General features: G+C 45.4%; 1 protein-coding gene across 1 annotated transcript in view; it reads right to left on the bottom strand.

Moving 5' to 3' along the window:
- The window catches only part of SLC24A4 (solute carrier family 24 member 4), a 56,040-nt gene that overhangs the window by 3,910 nt on the left and 27,966 nt on the right, over positions 1–24,164 (bottom strand). The window contains exons 11-12 of the mRNA XM_036842066.1: positions 7,930–8,096; positions 3,333–3,447 (exon numbers count right to left, since the gene is read on the bottom strand). Coding sequence (XP_036697961.1) covers positions 3,333–3,447; positions 7,930–8,096 — 282 coding nt within the window. The remainder of the gene's footprint in view (positions 1–3,332; positions 3,448–7,929; positions 8,097–24,164) is intronic.

The following is a 24,164-nucleotide window of genomic DNA, read 5'->3' as shown; positions in this document are numbered from 1 at the left end:
TCAGGTTTTATGCCTGGGTGGTCTCCCAAGAGTGAACTCTTTCCTCCCAACCAGACTAGAAGCATCTTAGAGGTGAGGGACCGTGTCACCACCTTCCCTCTCCCGCCCCACTGTCCAGTCTCATGCCAGCCACACAGTCTTAGGAGCTTAATGACTTGAGAGGTATCAAAAGTTAGTAAACAAACTTTTACAAATAAGACTCATGCGGGCTGAAACCTGTCTTCACCTGGCCCCTTAGCCCTTAATCGACACGACTGTCATAATCTGGCCACAAACAAACGTCCGTGGAATGAACAAGCCTGAAACACACATGCCTGTGCCCATAAAGTTGCCTTGGTCACTGAGAAGCTCGCAGAGACTCAGAAGAGCATCTGGACGACTGCCTCACCTCCATCTGACCTCCTGCCCCCCTAGTATAGCCAGCCCACTTCCTCCCGCCCTGTTGCTGTCATCCGCTGACCTCCAGGACACAATGCCTCCCTCAAGGGCCTCACAGCTCCCTCCCTGCCTGCCTGGGCACTGATCTGAGTGCCTTCAAAATCTCGGCAGCTGAGTCCTATTGAGGGGTGGTACCTCTGGGAAACCCACCTTCCAGTCTCCCAGGATTTTGTGAAACAGGAACGAGCAGCAACTGTTTTGGACCAGCTAGTTGCCCCTGGTGAGGAGGCAGGCACTAGCCGGATGGGTCAGGAGGCACAGAGATGCCCAGGTTTGGGAGAAGAGGGAGGAGAGCTTCTCAGGTTTGACTGCCTGCTCTGCGCAGGCTCTGCCCTCTGAGGAATCTTACGGCAGCACTTCTCAAACTTCAAGAGCACACGACTCACTGGGGGTCCTAAAAAGCAGACTCTGGGGGCCTCCCTGGTGGCGCAGTGGTTAAGAATCCGTCTGCCAATGCAGGGGACACGGGTTCGAGCCCTGGTCCGGGAAGATCCCACATGCCACAGAGCAACTAGGCCCGTGAGCCACAACTACTGAGCCTGCACTCTAGAGCCCGCGAGCCACAACTACTGAAGCCCGCGCGCCTAGAGCCCGGACTCCGCAACAAGAGAAGCCATCGCAATGAGAAGCCCGTGCACCGCAATGAAGAGTAGCCCCCCCTCGCTGCAACTAAAAGAAAGCCCGTGCGCAGCAACGAGGACCCAACGCAGCCAAAATTAAAATAAATAAATAAATAAATTTAAATTAAAAAAAATAAAGTTATAAAAATTATTTAAAAAAAAAAGCAGACTCTGACTCAGTGGGGCTGGGACGGGGCCTGAGAGTCTGCATTTCTCTCAAGCCGATGCTGCCGGCCTGGACCACGCTCTCGGCTGCGAGCCTTCAGGGAGCCCAGGATGCAGAGCCTCTGTTAGAGCTCACCGCACGGCTCCTGCCTTGTGTGATGGACTCCGAACAGAGGTTTCTGTGTCCTCCGCCATAAAGAATCTGTCCAGGCTTTAACCTGGTCTGCTGGACCCTCTGCCAATCACACCAGCATCACACTCACAACAACTCTACGCTCCCACCCCCGCCTCACCCCTCCTGTTTCTGCATTCTGCATCTCACAGGAGCCACTCTGAGATGATGTCCCCACTTGTCCTTGTTCCTACAGAGCCCCTTTGACCTCATTGGGACCCTCCCCTCCAAGCCCTGAATCTTCTAGTATCATGACCCCCACCCCCTGACCCACTAGCTTGGACTCCTAGGCCAGCTGTTTAAATGGCACATTCTTTTGCCTCCTTGACCTTCCACTGTGCCCACCCAGCCAACCCCAGCTCTGGATGAACTTGTGATCTCTCATCTGTGTGCTGTTGGAGCTGGTATGACTTCAAATTCATGCCGGAATCCCACCCAAATTCACGCCACTGAGCATCGGCCAGGCCCTAGGTGCTCATCGGCTCTCCTTTTACTCACTGTACTGCGTTGAATAGTGCCCCGCCCTCATGCCCACCCGAAACCTGTGAATGTGACCTTATTTGCAAATAAAGTCTTTGCAGATGTGATCCAATTAAAATGAGGTCATAATGAATTACGGTGGGACCTAAACCAATGACTGGTGTCCTTATAAGAAGCAGGAAGTTTGGACAAACACACACAGAGGGAATTATACCACACGAAGACACGGGCAGAGACTTAACGGATGCAGCCACAAGCCAAGGATTCCTGGCAACCACCTGAAGCTGGGAGAGAACAAGGAAGGATCCTCCCTAGAACCTTCAGAGAGAGTACGGGCCTGCCGACATCTTGATTTTGGACTTCTAGCCTCCAGAACCGTGAGAGAATCGGTTTCTGTTGTTTTAAGCCACCCAGTGGGGTACTTTTGTTACGACAGCCCTGGGAAATGAATACACTCACCTCAAAGGTCACTCAATTCAATTCCAAACCCTTCAGCCGCTGTCCCCAACTGTCCCCATCCTCCACAAGGCTCCAGCCTACTGCCATACTCTCACCCTTCCTTCCCCTCAATTCGTGTTTTCTCAGGACTAACTGACCAACTAATCAACCCTTTCTTTTATCTTGAAGAAATAAAACTTTTTCGTTCTTTCCAAACCAACTTTCTCTCTGGACACTGCTCTCCTCTCCTGTCTCCTCTGAGATTCCACTCCATTATTTGCCCATCCTGCCCCCCATACTTTCAAATTTCCATCTACAGAGGAAGATCTGTGGAGGTCCGGGCTTGGATGCTATCTCACTGGTAGAAAGGGAGCGGTAAAGGAAGGGTGGCTCTTTACAGCTCTTTTGTTCTGCCATCAAAGAGCACACTGGTATTCCTCACCTTGCTTACCCCATGGCACTTAGCTCTAAAGAAAAACCGCCAAGCAAACCATAACATTACATAAGGTCTAGAATTCTGAAGGAGAATTGGAAAATAGTTGGAGATACAGGATATCCTCGCTTGGCTTTCCCGGGATCAGAACATTTCTCATTCCTATTGCATCTGCTATAAAAAGTCTGGGCTCCAGCTCTGCTCAATCTCACATTGGTGGTGCCGGAACAAGTTCATCTTTTTTTTTTTTTTTTTTTTCCTTTGGCCATGCGGCGCAGACTGTGGGATCTCAGTTCCAGCAGTGAAAGCCTGGAACCCTAACCACTAGACCACCAGGGAACTCCCAGAAGAAGTCCCTTTTTATACAACTCCACACAAATGCTTCTAGAGGTCTGGAGGAGTTGATCTTGGTAGTATTCTCTCCATGGATGGAATCTAATACATGATGCTTTCCAGTTGTCACAGTTTCCTTCATAGCAGGATGTAACGACTGCCAGTCACGGGGGCCACGAACTGTAACTGGGGCTGGGGGTAGGGGCCCGCGTGGTGACGCTGACTGCTGTCAGGGCTGAGGCGTGATCCATACCTTGTCTCGTCACAATTAAGCTGGCCATGCAGTCTGGAACGCTTGTGCCTGCTGCAAGGAAAGTAATGCCCATGATGACATCAGGGATTCCAAGGGTGTATCCAATAACAGTCACCTGCGGAAGAGTCGGGGGAGATATCAACCCACAGAGGAGCGCCCCTGGAAAATGTGCTGATATCTGAGTGTTTTTAACTTATACACAGCACTGCTGTATCCAACAGAAAAATCTGGAATACGGTTCTATTTTAAAACCATCTTTGGCGCGTTCTTTTTTCCAGATTACATAATACGTGTTTACTGTTTTCAGAAGTTTAGAAAATAAAGTAAAATGAAAGTAAAAATCACCTACCATTTCTCAAGACCCTCAGACAACCACTATTAACACTTTGCATCAGCCCATGATTCTCAAATCTGAACATGTAGGAAATTCTCTGGTGAGCTGGTTAAAATAAGATTTCCAGGTCCCACTCCCAGAGTTTCTGATTCAGGAGGTCTGGGGTGAAGCCCAGGAATCTGCATTCCTAACAAGTTCCCAGGTGGTTGGGACCCTGAGGCTGCTGGTCTGGGAATCACATTTGAAAACCCCTGCTTTAGCATATACCTTGACCTTCTTTTTGGTGTGTGTATTAGACAAAAAATAAAATCAGATTATAGCACCGACCTATATTTTGCAGCTATTTATTACACGTAATAATACATTGTGAATATCTTTCCAACTCAAATACTCATCTAGAACATTATTTTAAACTGATGCATGGATTCCATTGCATGGCTTTAAAGTTTTCACCGATCCGTCACTGGTGAATATGGAAGTGGTTTCGGTTTTTGGTCTTACAATATCACTGTATGGTAACAAGTAACATTTAATGAGCACCTACTGCGTACCAGGTCCTCTCCAGGTGTTTTACTTTCACAATCTCAGGTACTCTTTATTATTCACCACCCACTGGTGCGAGAGGCACTGTTATCATGCCCAGGGAAATGAGGATCAGAGAGGTTAAGCTGCAATGCGCGTGGGCATGAAGCCGGTGAGCAGGAGAGCAGGGATCCCAGGCCAAGTCTTTCCAACTCTGAAGGCTGCACTCCAACCTTGCTGTCATGCTGTCTTGTGTGAACTTCTCTGGGCTCTCATCTTACTATAGCCTTAGGATAAGTTCCAAGAAATAGAACTGTAGGATCAAAGGATTCGCAGGCTTTTAAGGATCTTGAGGCATGGTCACATAGTCCTCTAATAAATGCCTGACACTTGGGAGGTGGCTGGGCCCTGAGCAGCAGCCAGATGGAAAGCCCTAGAAAGTACCTGGACAACCCCATTCAAAACGCCCATTAGTCCTGGCTCACCTCCCCATCTAGAAAACGGGAACAGTGGCATTTCTTAGGGTTGTTCACATCTTGGCTGATGGCTCCAATCCCAGCAAATGGTTGGGTGACTTAGGATAAGCTGGCTTGCTTCTCTGAGCCTCAGCTCCCTCATCTGTAAAACGGACTTTTAAATGAGGATTAAGTGAGAAAACATGAGGTGACAGTGCCTGGTCTGTGCAAGACATTCATAGATGTATGTTTCCTTTCTCTTTCAATCACTCGTCTTGCAATCTATGGGGGCAGAGAAAATTAGGGTGATTAGACCCAGATGAAGTGTGCTTTCTAAGGGCAAAGCTCAGCCCTGGAATGTAGTCAGAGCTCATGGACTGAAATGCTATCCCTCCTCGGACAGAGCTTTGCAGGTGGGTTTGAAGATGCTCTACCCTCAAAACATAGCGCCCAGCTCAGCATCACCAGGCGCGGAGCAGAGCACACACCGACTGGCCTGCCCGGGGCTGTGAGAGAAGAGCGACACTGAGGACACCAAAACCACACAGCTGATCGATCCATCAATGCTCAACCCATGCTGGCCGTGAAGGAGGTCTCCACAAGCCCGGCCGGGCTGTGGTTGACATGTTTTTAATGGGTGATGCCAGATGTCATACGTATAGGAGACTGGGTTATTCTGGCAATACTGGGCATGCTTCCATTTTTTTTTTTTTTCTTAAATTACTGAACTCCATGGCTAAGAAGCCGGAGGCTGGAAGGACAGAAGGAAGGTTTTGTGTGTGTGCACACACTCTGCAAGTGTTCAGGACCAGAGATGCTACGTGAGCGTGGCTTTGCCTTGGACTCCAGCCCTGGGCTCTCTGAGCCCTCCTGATGCTTGGGCTTCAGAAAGGGAGGCAGAGGCGAGTCCAGAGCTGGGCTGACCATCTGCCTGACCTTGTGGAAGTCACGCCTCCTCTTTGGTTTTCACCTCCCCAGTCGGGCAAAGGTGCTGGACAGGATGACCCACTTCGGAGGTCTCTCCCTTTTGACACTGACACTCAGGAATCGTTTTCCGCAAAGTGCTGGGGGTGAGAGATGTGAAGGGTGGCTGGGGTAAGGCGTGGGCAGGTGAGACGTCACTGCTCCCTGGCGCCCCCATCAGGACATGAGGAAAGTAAGAGCATGGCCCCCAGGCAGGCACATCTTCCTTCAGTAGAAATCAGGCTAATGTGGCACTGTTGTCTTTACCATTTTCTACTGTGGAGGCCATTCAATCACCTCAAACTGAGGCCAGCTGAAGTTCAAAACCGCAGGCAAGAGCGCCCCAGCAAGGTGGTTCCTGTATCTCCCGCCAAGCCACTGCCAAGAGTCTGCTTTAAGAAGTGAGAGTGGGGTTTGTAAGTCAAGGTCGGGGGGTTGGGAGTGTTATTAAATGTCCTGCCTCACTGCTAATGAGTAGAACTGATTTCATAATACTGTTGTTTTCCTTAATTAGAGAAGAAACAAATTTCAAACATTCATTAATTTGATCTTCCCTAATTCTCACACCCACTCAAATGTCATGAAATACTTTTTTCACTAGCAATGTCGTTTGGGGAATGCACTTTAGTAAGAGAAATCGCTGGACCCTTTTATCAAATATAAAGAGGGGCTGGCCTTTAACCCTATTCAGAAAATTTTAAGTTTGCAAATTCAGTTCATTTTGAGGCCAGTTTTCATTATGTCTGATTGCCATCCTTTTCTGGGGGCTTTGGATAGTAGCTATTTCCAACTCTTCTTCCTAAACACACACACACGCGCACGCACACACGTGCACATGTGCGTGCACATACACACATGCGCACACGCATGCAAACACACCAGCATCTAAGGTGATGTAAACCTCTATCTGAACAAGCATGGAAACAGTGTTGGCTGCACCTCATGGTGAACATGGCTGATATTTACAGTTAGGATCAATTTGCTAGGCTGCAAGCTCAGACCTGATGCCTGAACAGAAACCTTTCATTCTCCCAATAACCAGTCCATTTCGTAGAGGGGGCGACCATGGCTCATGGTCACCCTGAGCTGAGTCACCTACCCAGGTTTCACGGCTCACAGAGGGAGAACCAGGATTCACATTCATTCCCATGTGACCCCACAGCTCTTCTTTCCCCACCAAACTGCTTCCCTGGGGTTAAGGGAAAGGGAGCCCCTGTGTCTCTGAAACCAAGACAACCTTGCCCTGTGTGTTAGGTGTGAGGAGACATCAGGTGTTAGGATGACAGTGAAATGGTTACATGCATACCACTGAGGTGTGAGTGGCTGACAGGTGAGCTTCCCAATAGAAATGCAGAGGTCCGGTACCTATTTCCCTCCTTGTTCCCGGGCTCCCCCGGTGAGGGGAGGGGAGGGGAAGAGGAGGGAACCCCACAGGGTGATGCAGAGCGAGGCTGAAGGGGCTCCTGCTTGGCCTTGCCCAGCCGGTGAAAGGTTTTTACAGGGAGCTGTCACGTGTGGCCAGAGGATCTACGCCAAAGCCTCTCTGCCTGAAAATCTTTAGTCCAAACGGCACCTGAAGATTCCAGTAACAAACTGAGAGGCTGTTCAGGAGACTGGTTGAGATCCTGGACTCTGGAGACCAATACCTGGGTTCTAACCCCAACTCTAGAACTTACTAGCTGTGTAACTAATTGTGCAATAGTTGCTAATTGTGTAACTAATTGGGCAAATGACTGAGTCTCTAGGCCTGAGTTTGCTCATCTGTAAAACTGGCATAATAAAACGGCTTACCCCATCGGGTTGTTATGAGGACTAGAAGAGTTTACCTAAAGTTTATATCTCTGCCTGGACATAGAAAGTGGAGAGGAGCATCCCTTGGCAGGGGGCATGGAAAGGGCTGCCTTGTGTTTGTCTCCATTGACTCCAGTCTCCATCACATTCCCCTATGGATACGGAAAAGGAAGGGAGGCTAGTGATTAGCCCTCCAGAGCTTTTTACAGAGACTCCCCACCACCCCCATATTCCTCTTCCCATCACACCAGGGCGGCGTGTCCTAGGCTGTTCGTGTGAAGGTTCATCTGCCTCCTATGGCCACCACGGACCATGCTGTGTCCACCTGGGTATTCCTGATGCCCAGCACAGCACCACGCACTTCTGCTGAAACCCCTTCCTACTGAGAAATAAGCCAAGGTCTGTTAAGGTAGGTGACTTGCCGCAGGTGGCAGAGCAGTGTCTGAGCGTGCTCTTGAGACCAGCTCTCCCACCGCTGGCAGGTGCCAGGCAGGAGCTGTCCGTACGGTCCACCCCCACTCCTGCCACTCACCAGCCACACCATCAGGTAGGAGAAGACAGCGATCCACAGCGTGGCCATGACGAAGGTGAGCATGAAGAACCTCTCCCAGCGGGGCTTGCTGCAGTTGGGGATGGTGATACACAGGAGGAAGATGAGTGGCCAGGTCAACACCCACTTGGCTTTGTCCCCTCTTGCCTCTGCAGAGGGATGGGGCGGAGCCAGAAGGGAGGAGAGAAACACACACTGGGTTACACACCTGCCAGTCTACCCGTCGGTTTATCTTTTCAAGCCAAACAAGAGAATGCTACGAATGTGACTCCTAGCAACGGACTTCGCAGAATCACACAACTTCATACCGTCAACCTGGAAGCCATCTTAGCAAGACAGTTAAGTGTTTGTTGATTGAATAACCTCTGTCAGTCTAAATCCTTTATTTGACAGGATGAGGAAAGTGAGACCCAGAGCTGAAACAGATTTGCACAGGGCAGCTGGAATGGGGATGTGGAATACACGGATAGGCTTTGGAGTCAGACCTGGGCTGGAATTCAAATGACCTTGAGCAATCCCCTCAACTCCATTTCCTCCTCTCACAATAACAGCTGTAAGTAACAACAGCACAATAGTTGACGTGGAGAATATTTGCTATGTGTAGCAGGCATAGTGCTGAGCATTTTGCATCTTAGTAGTTTCTTCACCTGTTAAATGGGAACATTATCTCTTTCTTGGTTCTTGCAAAAATGACATGATACAATGTACATAAAACAGCCAGCACAAGAGCTGGCACAGCACGTGCTCTGGAACTCGCAGCTCCTTTGCTCCAAGGTCACATAGCCAGTGGCAGATGCATGGTGTCCTGGCTGGCAGGCATGACCTTGCTGGCCCCTACCAAGGGAATCCGCAAACAATTCAACAGAGGAGAAGTGGCCTCAAAAGGCACTGAGTGCAAGCACAGTGTCCTTAAAAGCCACTGGGTATTTTGAGCACATGCAAGCTCAAAATAGGCTTGTGGGTGATGCCATGAAATGGTGGAGGAAGGACCTCTGAAATTCTCTCCTCCATAAAAGCAATGAGACACTAGCAAAAATGGTCAGAGTCAACTTGTTTTATTTATTTTAAAATTTAATTTATTCTTGGCTGCGTTGAGTCTTTGTTGCTGCGTGCTGGCTTCCTCTAGTTGCGGTGAGCGGGGGCTACTCTTTGTTGCGGTGCGCAGGCTTCTCATTGTGGTGGCTTCTCTTGTTGTAGAGCACGGGCTCTAGGCACGTGGGCTTCAGTAGTTGTGGCATGTGGGCTCAGTAGTTGTGGCTCGCGGGCTCTAGAGCACAAGCTCAGTAGTTGTGGTGCACGGGCTTCAGTAGTTGTGGCACGCGGGCTTCAGTAGTTGTGGCCCGCGGGCTTCAGTAGTTGTGGCTCACGGACTCTAGAGCACAGGCTCAGTAATTGCGGCACACGGGCTTAGTTGCTCCGCGGCATGTGGGATCCTCCCGGACCAGGGCTCGAACCCGTGTCCCCTGCATTGGCAGGCGGATTCTTAACCACTGCACCACCAGGAAAGCCCCTCAACTTGTTTTAGAACTCTGAAAATTAACCAAAGCCTTGTAGCAATCCAGGGAGTGTTTATTTAAGAAAATTGGCTGGGTATCAGTAAGAACAGTGAACTTTATATAGAATTTTAACTTGCCCTGTTTTCACTCCCTTTCATCAGCTTTGGAGTAACCTTGAAAGACCAGTAGCCTGGCATCCACCAGAAAGGGTAGGACAGGATTAGAGCTCCTTCCAAGTCCATTCCCAGAGGATTGGCATTATCTGACCTGTCTGCTGGTTTCCTGGAAGACCCCACTTTCAAGGCTGTCTTTATTTTACCTGACTCAGAGCTCACCCAGTATGAACAGCCTTTTCCTTGAGGGCATTTGTTGAAAACAGGGGCACCTGTGGAAAACTGTGCAGCCTGAGGTGGTGGATAACAGTTGGACAAACAATAGGTTAATGAAAAAACCTAAAAGGAGAAGCTGGTAATGAGATATCCTTAGAGGGCCTGGAAAAGCTCCCACATAGTTCTGGGAATCTGAAAGTCCATGAGCATGCGTAGGCTGTTCTCAGGTTATTTGCAGGCTCAGGAAAGACTTGACAAATGTCCTAAGCTTCACTTCTGCCTAAAACTGAGACTCTGAGAAACAAGAAGTAAAGGCCAAGGTGGAGCTGTAAACTGCCTGCCTGGGTGTTTAAAGGCGTGCCCCCAAACACACACAGAGCCCATCAGCAAAGACTGGGAGACTTGTTTCGACCCAGGCATCTAAAGAAATCTCTGTGCAATCATTAGATGACCTTAGGCTAACCTCACAGATATTTCAGTGGTCAGGCAACAAATAATATAGATTTTACAGAATTAGAAAAGTCACCAAACAAACAACAACAATAAAGCAACAACAAATAGTCCTGGGAAGGGGAAGAATGTGATTTCTTCTTCTTCTTCTTATTCCACATTATATTATTTTATTTATTTATTTATTTTCAAGTTTTTCATTGGTATTTTTATTTAACAATTCATAAAGGGAGGAAAAGATTAATAAATATATTATTTTAAATGTCCAGTTTCAACAACAAAAATTATGAGACATGCACAGAAACAAGAAAGTATGGCTTATACATGGAAAAAAAGCAGTTAATAGAAACCATCTCTGAGGAATTCCAGATATTGGATTTACTGGACAAAGGCTTTAAATCAGCTATTTTTAAATATGCACAAAAAAGTTTTTAAAATGTCTCAAAAACAAAAGGGAAGTATGAGAATAATTTCTCATCAGAGAGTATCAATGAAGAAGTAAAACTTATAAAAAAGAGCTGACAGAAATTCTGGAATTGAGAAGTGCAATAACTAAAATGAAAATTTTACTAGAGGGGCTCAATAGCAAATCTGAAAAGGAAGAAGAAAAATATCAGTGACCTTGGAGATAGATGAACTGAGATTATCTAGTGTCAGGAACAGAAAAAGAGTAAATAAAAATGAACTGTGCCTCAAAGACCTGTGGCACACCATCCAACATGCCAACATATGCATAATGGGAGTATCAGAAAGAGAGGAGAGAGAAAAAGGAGCAGGAAGAATACTTGAAGAACTCATGCTCAAAAACTTTCCAAATCTGATGAAAAACATTAATATATACATTCAAGAAGAATATACCTTCTTTTCAAGTTCACATGGAACATTCTGCAGGATAGACCATATGTTAGATCATAAAATAAGCACCAATAAATTTAAAAGGATTTCAATCATGCAAAGTATATTCTACAATCATTCCACATTGGAAAGAAATTAGAAAGCAGCAACAGAGGAAAACTGGAAGATTTACAAATATGTAGATATTAAATAACACATTCCTAAACAACCAATGGGTCAAGGAAGAAATCACAAGGGAAATTAGAAAATACTTTGAGATGAATGAAAATGAAAACATAACATACCAAAACTTATGGAATGCAGTGAAAGCAGTGCTTAGAGAGAAATTTATAGCTGTAAATTCCTATGTTAAAAAGGAGGAAAGAACTTAAATCAATGACCTAACTTTCTACACTAAGAAACAAAAAGAGCCAATTAAGTTCAAAAAAAGTAGAAAGAAAATAATCAAGATTGAAGTAGAAGTAAGTGAAATAGAAAAACAAAACAGGGCTTCCCTGGTGGCGCAGTGGTTGAGAATCTGCCTGCCAATGCAGGGGACACGGGTTCGAGCCCTGGTCTGGGAAGATCCCACATGCCGCGAAGCAACTAGGCCCGTGAGCCACAATTACTGAGCCTGCGCGTCTGGAGCCTGTGCTCCACAACAAGAGAGGCCGCGATAATGAGAGGTCCACGCACCGCGATGAAGAGTGGTCCCCACTTGCTGCAATTAGAGAAAGCCCTCGCACAGAAACGAAGACCCAACACAGCCATAAATAAATAAATAAATAAATAAATAACCCCCCCACAAAAAAAAGTTAAAAAAAAAATTCAAGCAAACATTCAATAGTTGGATGATTCTTAATTAAAAAAAAAAAAAAAAGAAAAACAAAACAAAACCCAGAATCAAGTAAACTAAAAGTTGGTTCTTAAAATGATCAACAAAATTGACAAACCTTTAGCTAGACTGACCAAGAAAACAAGTGAGAAGACTCAGATTACTAAAATCAGGAATGAAAGAGGGACTCCACTAAGGACCTTACAGAAATAAAAAGAATTATTAAGGAATACTATGAACAACAGTGTGCCAACAAATTAGATAACCTAGGTGAAACAGAAAAAAATCCCACAAAGACAGAAAACTACCAAAAGTGACTCAAAAAGAAATAGGAAATCTGAATAGACATATAACAAGAGACTGAAACAGTAACCAGAAAAGCTTCCTTTAAAGTAAAGCCAGGACCAGATGGTTTCATGGGTATTTCCACCGAATGTTTAAAGAAGAATTAGCATGAGTCCTTCATAAAACTCTTCCAAAAGATAAGGAAGGAGGGAACATTTCCCAATTTGCTCTATGAAGCCAGTAATACCCTGATACCAAACCCAGACATCAAGGGAAAACAACACTACAGACCAATATCCCTTATGAATACGAATGCAAAAATCCTTAACAAAATTCTGGCAAACTGAATCCAGCAACACATAAAAAGGAATATACACCACGACCAAGGGGGATTTATCCCAGGAATGTAAGGTTGGTTAGACATATGAAATTCAATCAATGCAATACACCACATTAATAGAGTAAAGGACAAAATGGCACAATCATCTCAATTGAGGCAAAAAAGTCATTTGACAAAATCCAACACCCTTAACAAACTAGGAATAGAAAATTTCCTTAGCCTGATAAAGGGTGTCTATAAAAACCCCACAGCTAACATCATACTTAATGGTGAAAGGCTGAAAGCCTTCAACAAGATGAGGATATCTGCTCTTATCATTTCTATTCAACATTGTTTTGGAGGTTTGAGCCAAGAACAGTAGACAAGGAAAATAAGTAAAAGTCATTCAGATTGTAAAGGAAGACATAAAACTATCCCTATTTGTAGACGGTATGATCTTGTATAGAGAACATTCTAAGGAATACACACACACACACACACAAACTGTTAGAACTAAGAAACAAATTCAGCCAAGCTACAAGATACAAGATCAATATGCAAAATTCAGCTGTATTTCTGTACACTAACAATGAACATCAAAAACATGAAATTAAGAAAACAATTTCCATTTACAATAGCATCAAAAAGAAAAAAAATACATAGAATACATAGGAATAAATACAACAGAAGATTAGTATGCTGAAAACTAACAAACATGGTTGAAGGAAATTAAAGAAGACTTAAATAAATGGAAAGACATCTTGTACATGGATTGAAAGACTTAATATTGTTAAGATGGAAATACTCCCCAAACTGATCTACAGATTCAATGCAATCCCTACTAAAATCCCAGCTGACTTTTTTGCAGAAACTGATGAGCTAATTCTAATATTCATATGGCAATGCAAGAGACCCAGAATAGCCAAACCAATCTTGAAAAAATAATGAAGTTGGAAAACTTACATGCTCTGAATTTAAAACTTACTTACAAAGCTACAGTAATCAAGAGCGTGTGCTACTGGCCTAAGGATATATAGAACAATGAAACAGAATTTACAGTCCAGAAATAAACCCATACATTTAAGGTGAATTGATATTTAACAACAGTGTCAAAACAATTCAATAGGGAAATAGTCATTTTTTTAGCAAATTGTGTTGGGACAACTGTATACAGATATGCAAAAGAATGAAATTGGACCCCTACTTCATACCATATACAAAAATTAACTCAAAATATCTAGTGTTCAGAATATATAAAGAACTCATAACTCAACAAATTAAAAAAAAAAACCCAGTTTTAAAACTGGGCAAAGGGGGAATTCCCTGGTGGTCCAGTGGTCAGGACTCGGCGCTTTCACTGCCAGGGGCCCAGGTTCGATCCCTGGTTGGGGAATTAAGATCCCGCAAGCCTCATGGTGCAGCCAAAAAAAATAAAAATAAAAAATGAAAAAAAAATAGGCAAAGGATTTGAATAGACAGTTCTCCAAAGAAAATATACAAATGGCCAACGAGCATGTGAAAAGCTGCTCATTATCTTTAGTTATTAGGAAAATGCAAATCAAAACTACTTCAAGGGCTTCCCTGGTGGCGCAGTGGTTGAGAATCTGCCTGCCAATGCAGGGGACAAGGGTTCGAGCCCTGGTCTGGGAAGATCCCACATGCCGCGGAGCAGCTAGGCCCGTGAGCCACAATTACTGAGCCTGCGCGTCTGGAGCCTGTGCTCCGCAACAACAGAGGCCGTGATAATGAGAGGCCCGCGCACCGCGATGAAGAGTGGCCCCCACTTGCCGCAACTAGAGAAAGTCCTCGCATAGAAACGAAGGCCCAACACAGCCATAAATAAATAAATAAATAAATAAACAAACCCAAAGTTTAAAAAAAAAAAATAAGAGTATCCCCTGCTTGCGGCAATTAGAGAAAGCCCGTGTGCAGCAACGAAGACCCAACACAGCCAAAAATAAATAAATTAAAAAACAAACAAAAAAAACCCTACTTCAGACCCACAATTATAACAATAATAAAAAAGATAAATAATAACAAGTATTGGTGAATATGTGGGAGAATAGGCACCCTCATACCCTGTTGGTGGAAATGTAAAGTGGTCCAGCCTCTTGGAAAATAGTTTGGCAATTCCTCAATATGTCCCACAAAAACCTGTACTCAAATGTTCATAGCAGCATTATTCATAATAGCCCCAAAGTGGAAACAACCTAAATATCCATCAAGTTATAAATGGATAAACAAAACGTAGTATATAAATACAATGGAATTTTCACTCATAAAAAGGAATGAAGTATTGATACATGCTACATGGATGAACCAAGAAAACACTGTACAAAATGAAAGAAGCCAGACACAAAAGGTCACATATTATATGATTCCATTTATATGAAATGTCTAGACTAGGCAAATCCATAGAGACAGAAAGTAGACTGGTGGTTGCCAGGGGATGGGGGGAGGTGGCGAATGGGGAGAGGTGATTGCTCAGGGGTATGAAGTTTCTTTTCGGGGTAATGAAAAATTTCTGAAATTATATGGTGCTGATGTTGCACAACTTTGTGAACATACTAAAAAACACTGAATTGTATACTTTATAAGTATGAATTTTATGGTTTATAAATTATAGCTCAATAAAAAAAAAGAAATTGCAAAGTAGGCTGGCAGTAGCAGTTTTAGCTCTGTAAATCTGTGCTTGAATCTTTCTAAGTCACTAAAAACATATTTGTTAAGAAAAAAAAAAACAACCCAGCCTGTTTATAATAATGAATCAGGAGAATATGGTTAGCTAGAAATCAGCAAATCCATTCATGTATTCATCCTAGATGCTACATCTAGAAAAACAGCTGTCTTCCCAGATCTTCCTCTACATATACCTTTCTGCACCTTGTAATCCTTGCACAAACAGCAGAAAGTTTTCCTACCTGATTAGTCTGTCCACAATTTCAGCCCACATCCCAGTTCATCCAGGCCGCCAGGGAAGGCCTAGGGCATCTCCAGAATTGACCTAAAACTCTGTATGTAAGGGAAAAATCCACTTTGAGGAATTGTAACCCTGGACACTTACATGCTCAGGAGCGCCTTTGCAGATATATACAAATGCCACAGCAGAAGGATAATTTATTTTCACAGACACCAAATTGAAGCTGATGTTTGTCTGTTTGTCTAGCATGGGTTTTGAATCTGGTTTGGACATCTGCCGTGATTTGGTCCCACCCAGCTGGCAAGCCTCATGGCCCACCATTGTTTCCTAAGAAACAATGCTCCAGCAGACCTGCTCTATGGCTGTGTTTTCCAACTGTTGGATGAGACCCATTAGCGGATTATGAAATCAATTAAGTGGGTGGTGACTAGCATTTCCTTAAAAAGAAAAAATATGTATTAGAGTTACGGTAAACGAGTTAAATACTATTCTGAAGACTTCTGTTTCCTTTTTACAGATATCTGTGTGTGTGTGTAAGATATTTATTACTGTGCGTCATGGTCCAAGTGTGGAAAACTTTCACAGTGTTCATGCCGTGCCCCACCCCACCCATACCTTCCACCTGTCTTCAACGTCTCCATTGTTTAATGAGGCGCCGTAAGACACCAGACACCGAAATGATTATTGCGGTTTCCACAAGCAAGTGCAAGACAGGGTGAGCAGGCTTAGGACTGGCTGTTGGAACAGTTTCAGCGGGCCCTGGGGGACAGGGGCTGTCTCCAGCCGTCTGGTACTGACCCTGCAGTGATCAGGGCAAAGGACTCGTACCTCCTGGAGTGCGAGAGCCAGACAGAGGCCAGCGATTCAGAGGACTGAGCTCCGGACTGGGTAGTCTGCATATGAAAAGTGTACTCCTGGATGGGTAGTTTGCTATCTCTAAGAATTGGCTAGCCCGAGCAATGCTGGGTTATGCGGGGCATTCGCTGCTCTTATCTGCCTAGCACCCATGCCCCGCTCCTGGTAACAGCATGCTAATGTTCCTTTAGGGAACCAAACCTCCATTCTACATCAGCCATGTGGTTTGAAGGGCTGACTCTACTTCCTAGCTCTATGGGTGGGTGTGTTGAGTCCAGCATGGCTAATCATGCATTCCATAAATACTCAGTGTGTTCATTCTCGGTGCTAGGCACTGTTCTAGGTACTGAGAATCCACCAGTGGACAAATCAACAACCCTTGCCATCAAGTGGTTTACATGGGTTTGGGGTTGGATGGATAACCCATTTAGAGACCCATGTGTGGATTGTGCTGGGGATCACTGTCTGTAATATCCATTATCCCTTCCTCCTTACTAACAGAACCCTATTTTACTTTGGACAGTAGGTTCCTAGCTAAAAACCTTCATTTCCTAGGCTTCCTGGCAGGTAGGAGTGGCCATGGACAGTTCTGGACAATGAGATGTAAGGAGGTGCCTATGTGGTAGGGTTTCCAGGAAGGTGACTATCTTCCGATAAGAGAGACAGGCTTAGTGACACGTGTCTCCTGCCTTGGTCCTCCTCCTTGTTCCTGCCTGGAACATGAACATACAAGCCACAGGAGCCACTTGGCAACCTTGAAGACAAAAGTCACCTGCTAAGGATGGAAGAACAGAAATGGGACAACAATGGTATGACAGAGCTACGAGACAAACCCTCATCTCAGGACTTTATGTGATAAAAATAAATCCTTCGAGGTGAAGGCTCTGTCACATGAATTTTCTGTTACATGCAGCCGAATGCAATCCTTAACTCAGACAGAGGCACCACTTGGTGCACTGGTTAATCCGATGGAGGTAAGCCTAGAGGGCTGGTGGTCATCTTGGCAAGCTGCCAGAGGATTGAAGCCAATACAGGGAAAACCTTGCTGAGAGATGGCCCAGGTAAATGGTAACATTTGAGCCCCGTGTTGAGCTTGCCTGAAGGGTCGATTCTCTCAGTGAATCTGCCACTACGGGCCCTTTGGCTTAAAACCAGCCTGAGTTGGATTTTCTCTAACATTAAAGAGTCTGGACTAATTAATGGGTGAAGTGATAAAGTTTGGGGGGCTACAGACATGTTCTATCCCTGAGGGACACTCCTCTGACACCACCAGGAGCCCCTCCAGCCCCCCTTCCAACTGCCATCCCTTCAAGGGCAATGTCAGGGACATCTGAGAGATGCTCCCTGTGGACGCCAACAGATGTGCAAATGTAAGCATGAAGAAGGGCGCTGGTGTTTTCTTCTCACTCTCAGATTCTTTTTTGAAGTAGGAAATTACAATTTAATTAGTGAAAAAAAATCTTTAAAAGGCAACTCTAACAAAACAGATGGCTAATCATACTGGAGGGAAAAAATAAGAACAGATGCAGTTGCTAAGGAAAAACTTCAAACAAATAATTTGGATAGTTAACTACCTAGCTAGAGTGGTTAACCTGCGGTACGTGGGACGTGTGTGTCGCCAGATGATGTAGATATTCATGGACCCTGAACTAGGAGTGTTTACATGATCTAGAAAGCACAGGTGCAAGACTAGTGTTCTCGAGCTTGAGTATAAATCAGAATCCCCTGGAGCTAATGATTTGGCAGTTCTGGAATTGGGCGGGGGGGGCGGGGGTGGGGGGTGGTGGTCAAGAATTTGCATTTGTAACAAGTTCCCAGATGTTGCTGCTGCTGTTTGTCTCACCTCTTTGAGAACCACCATTCTAGATTAACTCCATTTAAAAACTGAGACAAGGCTTCCCTGGTGGCGCAGTGGTTAAGAATCCGCCTGCCAATGCAGGGGACACAGGTTCAAGCCCTGGTCCGGGAGGATCCCACATGCTGCAGAGCAACTAAGCCTGTGTGCCACAACTACTGAAGCCCGCGAGTCACAACTACTGAAGCCTGCGTGCCTAGAGCCCGTGCCCTGCAACGAGAAGCCACTGCAGTGAGAAGCCCGCGCACCACAATGAAGAGTAGCCCCCGCTCACCGCAACTAGAGAAAGCCCGCGTGCAGCAACGAAGACCCAACGCAGCCAAAAATAAATTTATTTTAAAAAATAAATAAAAACTGAGATAATTAAGATGCTGATGCTGCTTGTCTCACTCCTTTGAGAACCACCATTCTAGATTAACTCCATTTAAAAACTGAGATAATTAAAATACCATAAAATTCACCCCTTTTAAAGTGTACGGTTAGGTGGGTTTTGGTATATTAGAAAGCTGTGTAACCATCACTACATAATTCTAGATGATTTTCAGGACCCTGAAAAGAAACCCCCTCCCTTTTAGCAGTATTCCCCATTCCCCCTCCCCTCAAGCTCTGGCAATCACTGTAGTTTGCCTATTCTGGACATTCTATATACATGGAATCAACATGCGGCCTTTTGTGTCTGGCTTTTTTCACTTAGCATAATGTTTTCAAAGTTCATCCATGATGTAGCATGAAGAAGTATCTCATTCCCTTTTATGGCCAAATAATATTCCATTACATGAATATACTATATTTTGTTTAATCTGTTCATCACTTGGATATTTGGATTATTTCTACTTTTTAGCTACTATAATAATGCTGCTATGAACATGCGTGTACAAGTTTTTGTGTGACATATGTTTTCATTTCTCTTGAGTATATAACCAGGAGTAGAATTGATGCACCATATAGTAACTCTATGTTTAACTCTCTGAGGATCTGCTAGCCTGGTTTCCAAGAGGCTTTAACCATTTTACATTCCCACCAGCAGTATACGAGGGTTCCAATATATCCACATCCTTGCCAACACTTTAGGTGTTGTCTTTTACTATAGCCATTCTAGTGAGTGATTAGTGGTATCTCACTGTGGTTTTGATTTGCATTCCCCTGATGACAATAATGTTGAGCAACTTTCATGGACTTACTGGCTGCTTTAAATCTTCTTTGGGGAATTGTTGACTCAAATGCTTTGCCCATTTATATTGTTGAGTTCTAAGAGTTCTGTATATATTCTAGATACTAGATCTTATCAGAAATATAATTTACAAATGTTTTCTCCCATTCCAGGAGTTGTTTTTTCACTTTCTTCATAGTGTCCTAGAAGTCACAGAAGTTTTTAATTTTGATGAAGTGTTTTTTTTTTTTTATTTTATTTTTTGGCTACTTACGCTTTCGATATATTTAAGAAACCATGGTCTAATCCAAGGTCACAAATATGTACACCTATGTTTTCTTCTAAGAGTTTCATATATTTAGCTACTACATTTAAGTCTGTTTCATATTCACTTTTGTATATGGTGTGAATTAGGGGTCCAACTTGTTTTTTAAAAATGTGGCTATCTAGTTTTCCTAGCACCATTTGTTGAAAAGACTATTTTTCCCCCATTGAATTGTCTTGGCACCCTTATGAAGAATTACTGACCTTACATTTCTGGACTCTCAATTCTATTCCATTGATATATATTTCTATCTCATGCCAGTACCAGGCAGTATTGATTATTATATCTTCATAATAAGTTTTGAAATCAGGAAGTCCTTCAACTTTGTGCAAGATTGTTTTGGCTATTCTGGGTCCCCTGCATTTCCATATGAATTTTAGAATCAGCTTGTCAATTTCTGCAAAAAAAAGCTAGCTTGGATTTTGATAAAGATCGCATGGAATCTTTAGATGAATTTGAGGACTACTGCCATCTTAAAAATTTTAAGTCTTCCAACCCATGAACTCAGGATGTCTTTCCATTTATTTAATCTTCCTTAATTTCTTTCAATAATAGTTTATAGTTTTCAGTGTACAAATCTTGTTCTACCTTTGTTAAATTTATCCCTAAGTATTTTGTTGTTTCTGATGGCGTTGTAAATGAAATTTTAATTTCATCTTCGGATTGTTAATGTATAGAAATACAATTGAATTTTGTATACTGACCTTGTATTCTGCAAGTTTATTAACTCTTATAGGGTTGTGGGGTTTTGGGGGTGGATTCCTTAGGATTTTCTATATATAAGATCATGTCATCTGTGAGTACAGCTTTACTTCTTCCTTTCCAAATTGGATGCCTTTTATTTTTCCTTGCCTATTTACCCTGGACAGAACCTCTAGCGCAATGTTTAATAGAAGAGGAAAGAGTGACATCTTTGTCTTGTTCCTGATCTTAGGGGGGAAAAGTCTTCGGTCTTTCACCATTAAGTATGACATTAGCTTTGGGTTTTTTTGGAGGTGCCCTTTATCAGACTGAGGAAACCTGCTTCTATTCCTAGTTTGTTGAGTGTTTTTTGGTTTTTTTTTAAATCAAGAAAGGGTGTTGGATTTTGACAGATGCTTTTTTGTGTCTGTGAGATGATCGTGTGGTTCTTCAACCCTTTATTCTAAAAATACAGTGTGTTACATTGTTCTTCATGTGTTGAATCAGCCTTGCATTCCTGAGATAAATCTCACTTGCTTAACTGTTTATAAAAGAAGAAAAATCAAGACGCATGAAGGTTATGAACTGCCCAATCTCACAGAAATTAGTGGCAGAGCCGCAAATAGACCCTGCTTCCCCAGCCAATGGCCTCTAGTCTGGCCCTTGTGGGGAGGGGCAAGGGGATGCAGGTGAGGGTGGAGCATGTCGAGGCTGGATTCATGAACACACATCCCTCATCAGTTATTCAACATTTGTGTTGTGCCTCACACATCTTGGAGGTGGTTTTCACAAACACTCTATTTTCCATATCAACACTCTATTTTCTCTCCCATCTCCCCATTTCACAGGTAAGTAAACTAAGGTTTGGTGAAATTCAGTGACTTAAACATCACAAAGTGAGAGGTAGTACCTGGACTTGAATGCAGGTCTTTAGAGTTTAAATCCTGGGTCCTCTGTACTATTCTGCTCGCCTGCCCTCTGAGTCCCGTGATTTCAAAGCCTGTGGAAGTCCTTTTACTACCCACTGGCTGACAGAGGTGTCGACTGTCAGCATAGAGCCTTATACTTTTAGCTCATGGCTGTGATCAAAACAGAAAAATCCTCTTAAGAAGAGGAATCATTAAAGTTTTCTTATTCCTTAAGGGTTAATGAACTTTAGAATCAATAATTTTTAGTTACTTTTAATATACTTTTGTTTTATCCTTAAATTTAGACTTACCATTAAATTGATTGGTCTTTGAGGGGCACAGAAGCTCCAGGGTTAATGGTAGCTAGATTACCAGCTTCAAATACCAGCTCTGGCATATTCTACCTGGGTGACCTTGGAAAAATATTTAGCCTCTGTGTATCTCAGTTTTCTAACCTGCAAAATGGGGATAACAACAGTTCCACTGTGCTCACTGTGTACCTCACAGTGGTACTGTGAGACTAAAGTGAGCCAACATGGGAGATACATTTAGCACAACGCCTGGTGCAGAGCAAGCACTAAATTTTAGCTTTTGTTGATATTAATGGTTAATTAACTTCCACTTACTGAGTACCTATTACTCAAGCACTGGTTTTATGAAGACTAAGACAGGTTCAGAGAAGTAAGCCATCTAGCCCAAGGTCACACAGCTAGGAAGTGGCAGACCCAGGAGTCCAAAACCGAAGTCTCTTAATTACACTGTCCTGAGTCCTGGAGGATGCCTTTTGACCCTGAGGGCATTAGAGGGGCAAGGAGGGGCCCCATGGGAAGCAGACAAGTCAGGGCTGTAATCAAACCGAGCTGCCAAGCTGAGGTTTGGGAGGGAGGGGAAGACTGAAAGGGAGGATGTGACAGAAAACATTAGGCTTCAGCAAGGCAGGCCCTGCTGAGGGCTGACACGGAGATGTGGGCAGTCAGGGCTGAGTACACAGGGACCAAAGGCCCAGTAAGAGGCGCCCTGGCAGCTCAGTGCAGGGACCTGGAGAGCTTGCGGGGGCTGAGAGAGCCCTTCCCCAGGGAGGGCGCCCTTGGCTTGGGTCTCCCCTCACACTGCACACTCAGGTAACACGGTTCAGCCTCCGGAACCCTGTTCGTGCTTCCCCAAGAAGCATCTTCCCACACAGGAGAGGGGGACAGATCAGACACACAGACCAGGACCTCCCAGTCAACAGAGAAGCCGGGCCCAGAGTTCCCTTGGTTGGTGCAGCTCCCAGGGACCCTGACCCCAGCTCCGCGTACGTGTCCACAGCCCCGATCATGTCCAGCTCTGGGACTGGATGTAAGTGAGTCCCAGAGCTGGGGTCGGTGCGTCGACTCCCTTATTCTAACGATGATCCCAAGCTATGGCCAGCTTTGCACTCCACCTCAGGAATCCCAAGGCTTGGGGCCAAAGAGAGCTGTTCTGTCCTCTGTCACTCTCCACTGTGTGGCAGCAGGCGACCCTCAACCTCTCTGAGCCTCCTGTCCTCGTCTGTGAGGTGATAACTGCCCCGCCTCACCCACTCCAAGGATCTGTGGGGAGACTAAAAAAAAGGCAAAAAGTACAGAGCTCATCGTCCTGCCTCTGAAGGCCGCACCTTGAATCTGGAGGCCCCGGGGAGGGTGAAATAGAGGCCGCTGGTCCCACAAACACCAACGAAGTCAAGAACGCTTGGTGGTCCTCCTCGCGCCGGCCGGCACGCTCGCTTTAAACATCCAGCAAACGTTCAGGGCTGGGCTGTGGGCTCCCGGCGCTTACAGACCACGCAGACCCAGCAGCTTGGCCACCGCCCTCCCCTTCCCTCCTGCCGCCCCCTGCGTTCCAGAGCAGGTGCTCCAGCTTGGGGGCCCTCTTGGCCAAAGTCGACACTGGGACCAGGCCGAGGACCTGCGGTACCAGCCCTGCCCGTGGCCCCTACTCACCTGTGTGCAGCTTCCTGAGCCCCAGCAGGGCTGTGTGCAGAATCTAAGCACCAAATATAAGGTGTGAAGCACAGTGCGGGGCTGGGGTTCCAGGAAGGATGTGTCTGCCAAGCTACAGGTCGGGGCCCTGTCCCCTCTTCTGTTTCACTGGGAGGTTGGAAGCCACACAAGTCCCTCGCTAGAGCCGCTCTGGCGTTAAGTCATCAGCTAAGACTGGCTGTACTGCTTCTCTCCAGGCTTCGCTGCAGCTCCCACGGGAGTGGACACGCTGAGCAGGTCCTCAGCATTCCCCACGCCAACCTCCTCCTAGTGCGTCTGCAGAGGCATTTCCCAGACTCCCTTGCAGCTGAAGTTCTGGACTCAAATTGGGTCCCTTTGAAAAGCAGAGTTGAGTTGAGGTGGGGCCGGGCTGCCTTTCCGCTGCTTTAGATGCGCCGCTGTTAAGCAGGGCTCTGGGGATGTTAGTTCTGCTGCAGCAGCATGTCCGTGCCCGGGTGCTAGCTGAGTGGGAATCAGAGATGGTCCCTCAGGCTGGACCAGCAGCCCCGTGTCCACTGCGTGATGCTGGGGCGGTCGAGATCAGCTGTGGCAGGGGCCTCGTGGTCCCTGGGTCACAGTTCTGACGGTGAGTTCCTGAACGTATTGGTCCATCCCAGCTCCCCACCTCCCCAATCCTGGCGTGGTAGCAGCGGTTCAGTGGGAGTCACTGCTGGTGCCCAGCCAGGAGTGTCCTTCCCACCACTGCATAAGGGACCTACGTCTATCAATTTCTCCTGCATCTGAGATGGGTTCCATCCATCATGTCCTGATGAAGCTGGAGGCACTTGTCATAGACACCTACAACGGGTGCAGGCACGTGGGCTCAGCCCTTCTTCCCTCTAACCCACCCTCCCGGGGGCCACCAAAGCCGTGTTGGCGAGCACGGCTTCTGACCAGGAGTGGACCCCTGACCTCTGGGACTATAGCATTTTCTCTCTCTCTCGGGACTCTGGAATTCAGATGCAACACCAGTGA

Source organism: Balaenoptera musculus, chromosome 2 (assembly GCF_009873245.2).
Source record: "Balaenoptera musculus isolate JJ_BM4_2016_0621 chromosome 2, mBalMus1.pri.v3, whole genome shotgun sequence".
Lineage (NCBI taxonomy): Eukaryota > Metazoa > Chordata > Mammalia > Artiodactyla > Balaenopteridae > Balaenoptera > Balaenoptera musculus.
The sequence above is the reverse complement of the archived record's forward strand: the minus strand, read 5'-3'. Positions and strand labels throughout refer to the sequence as shown.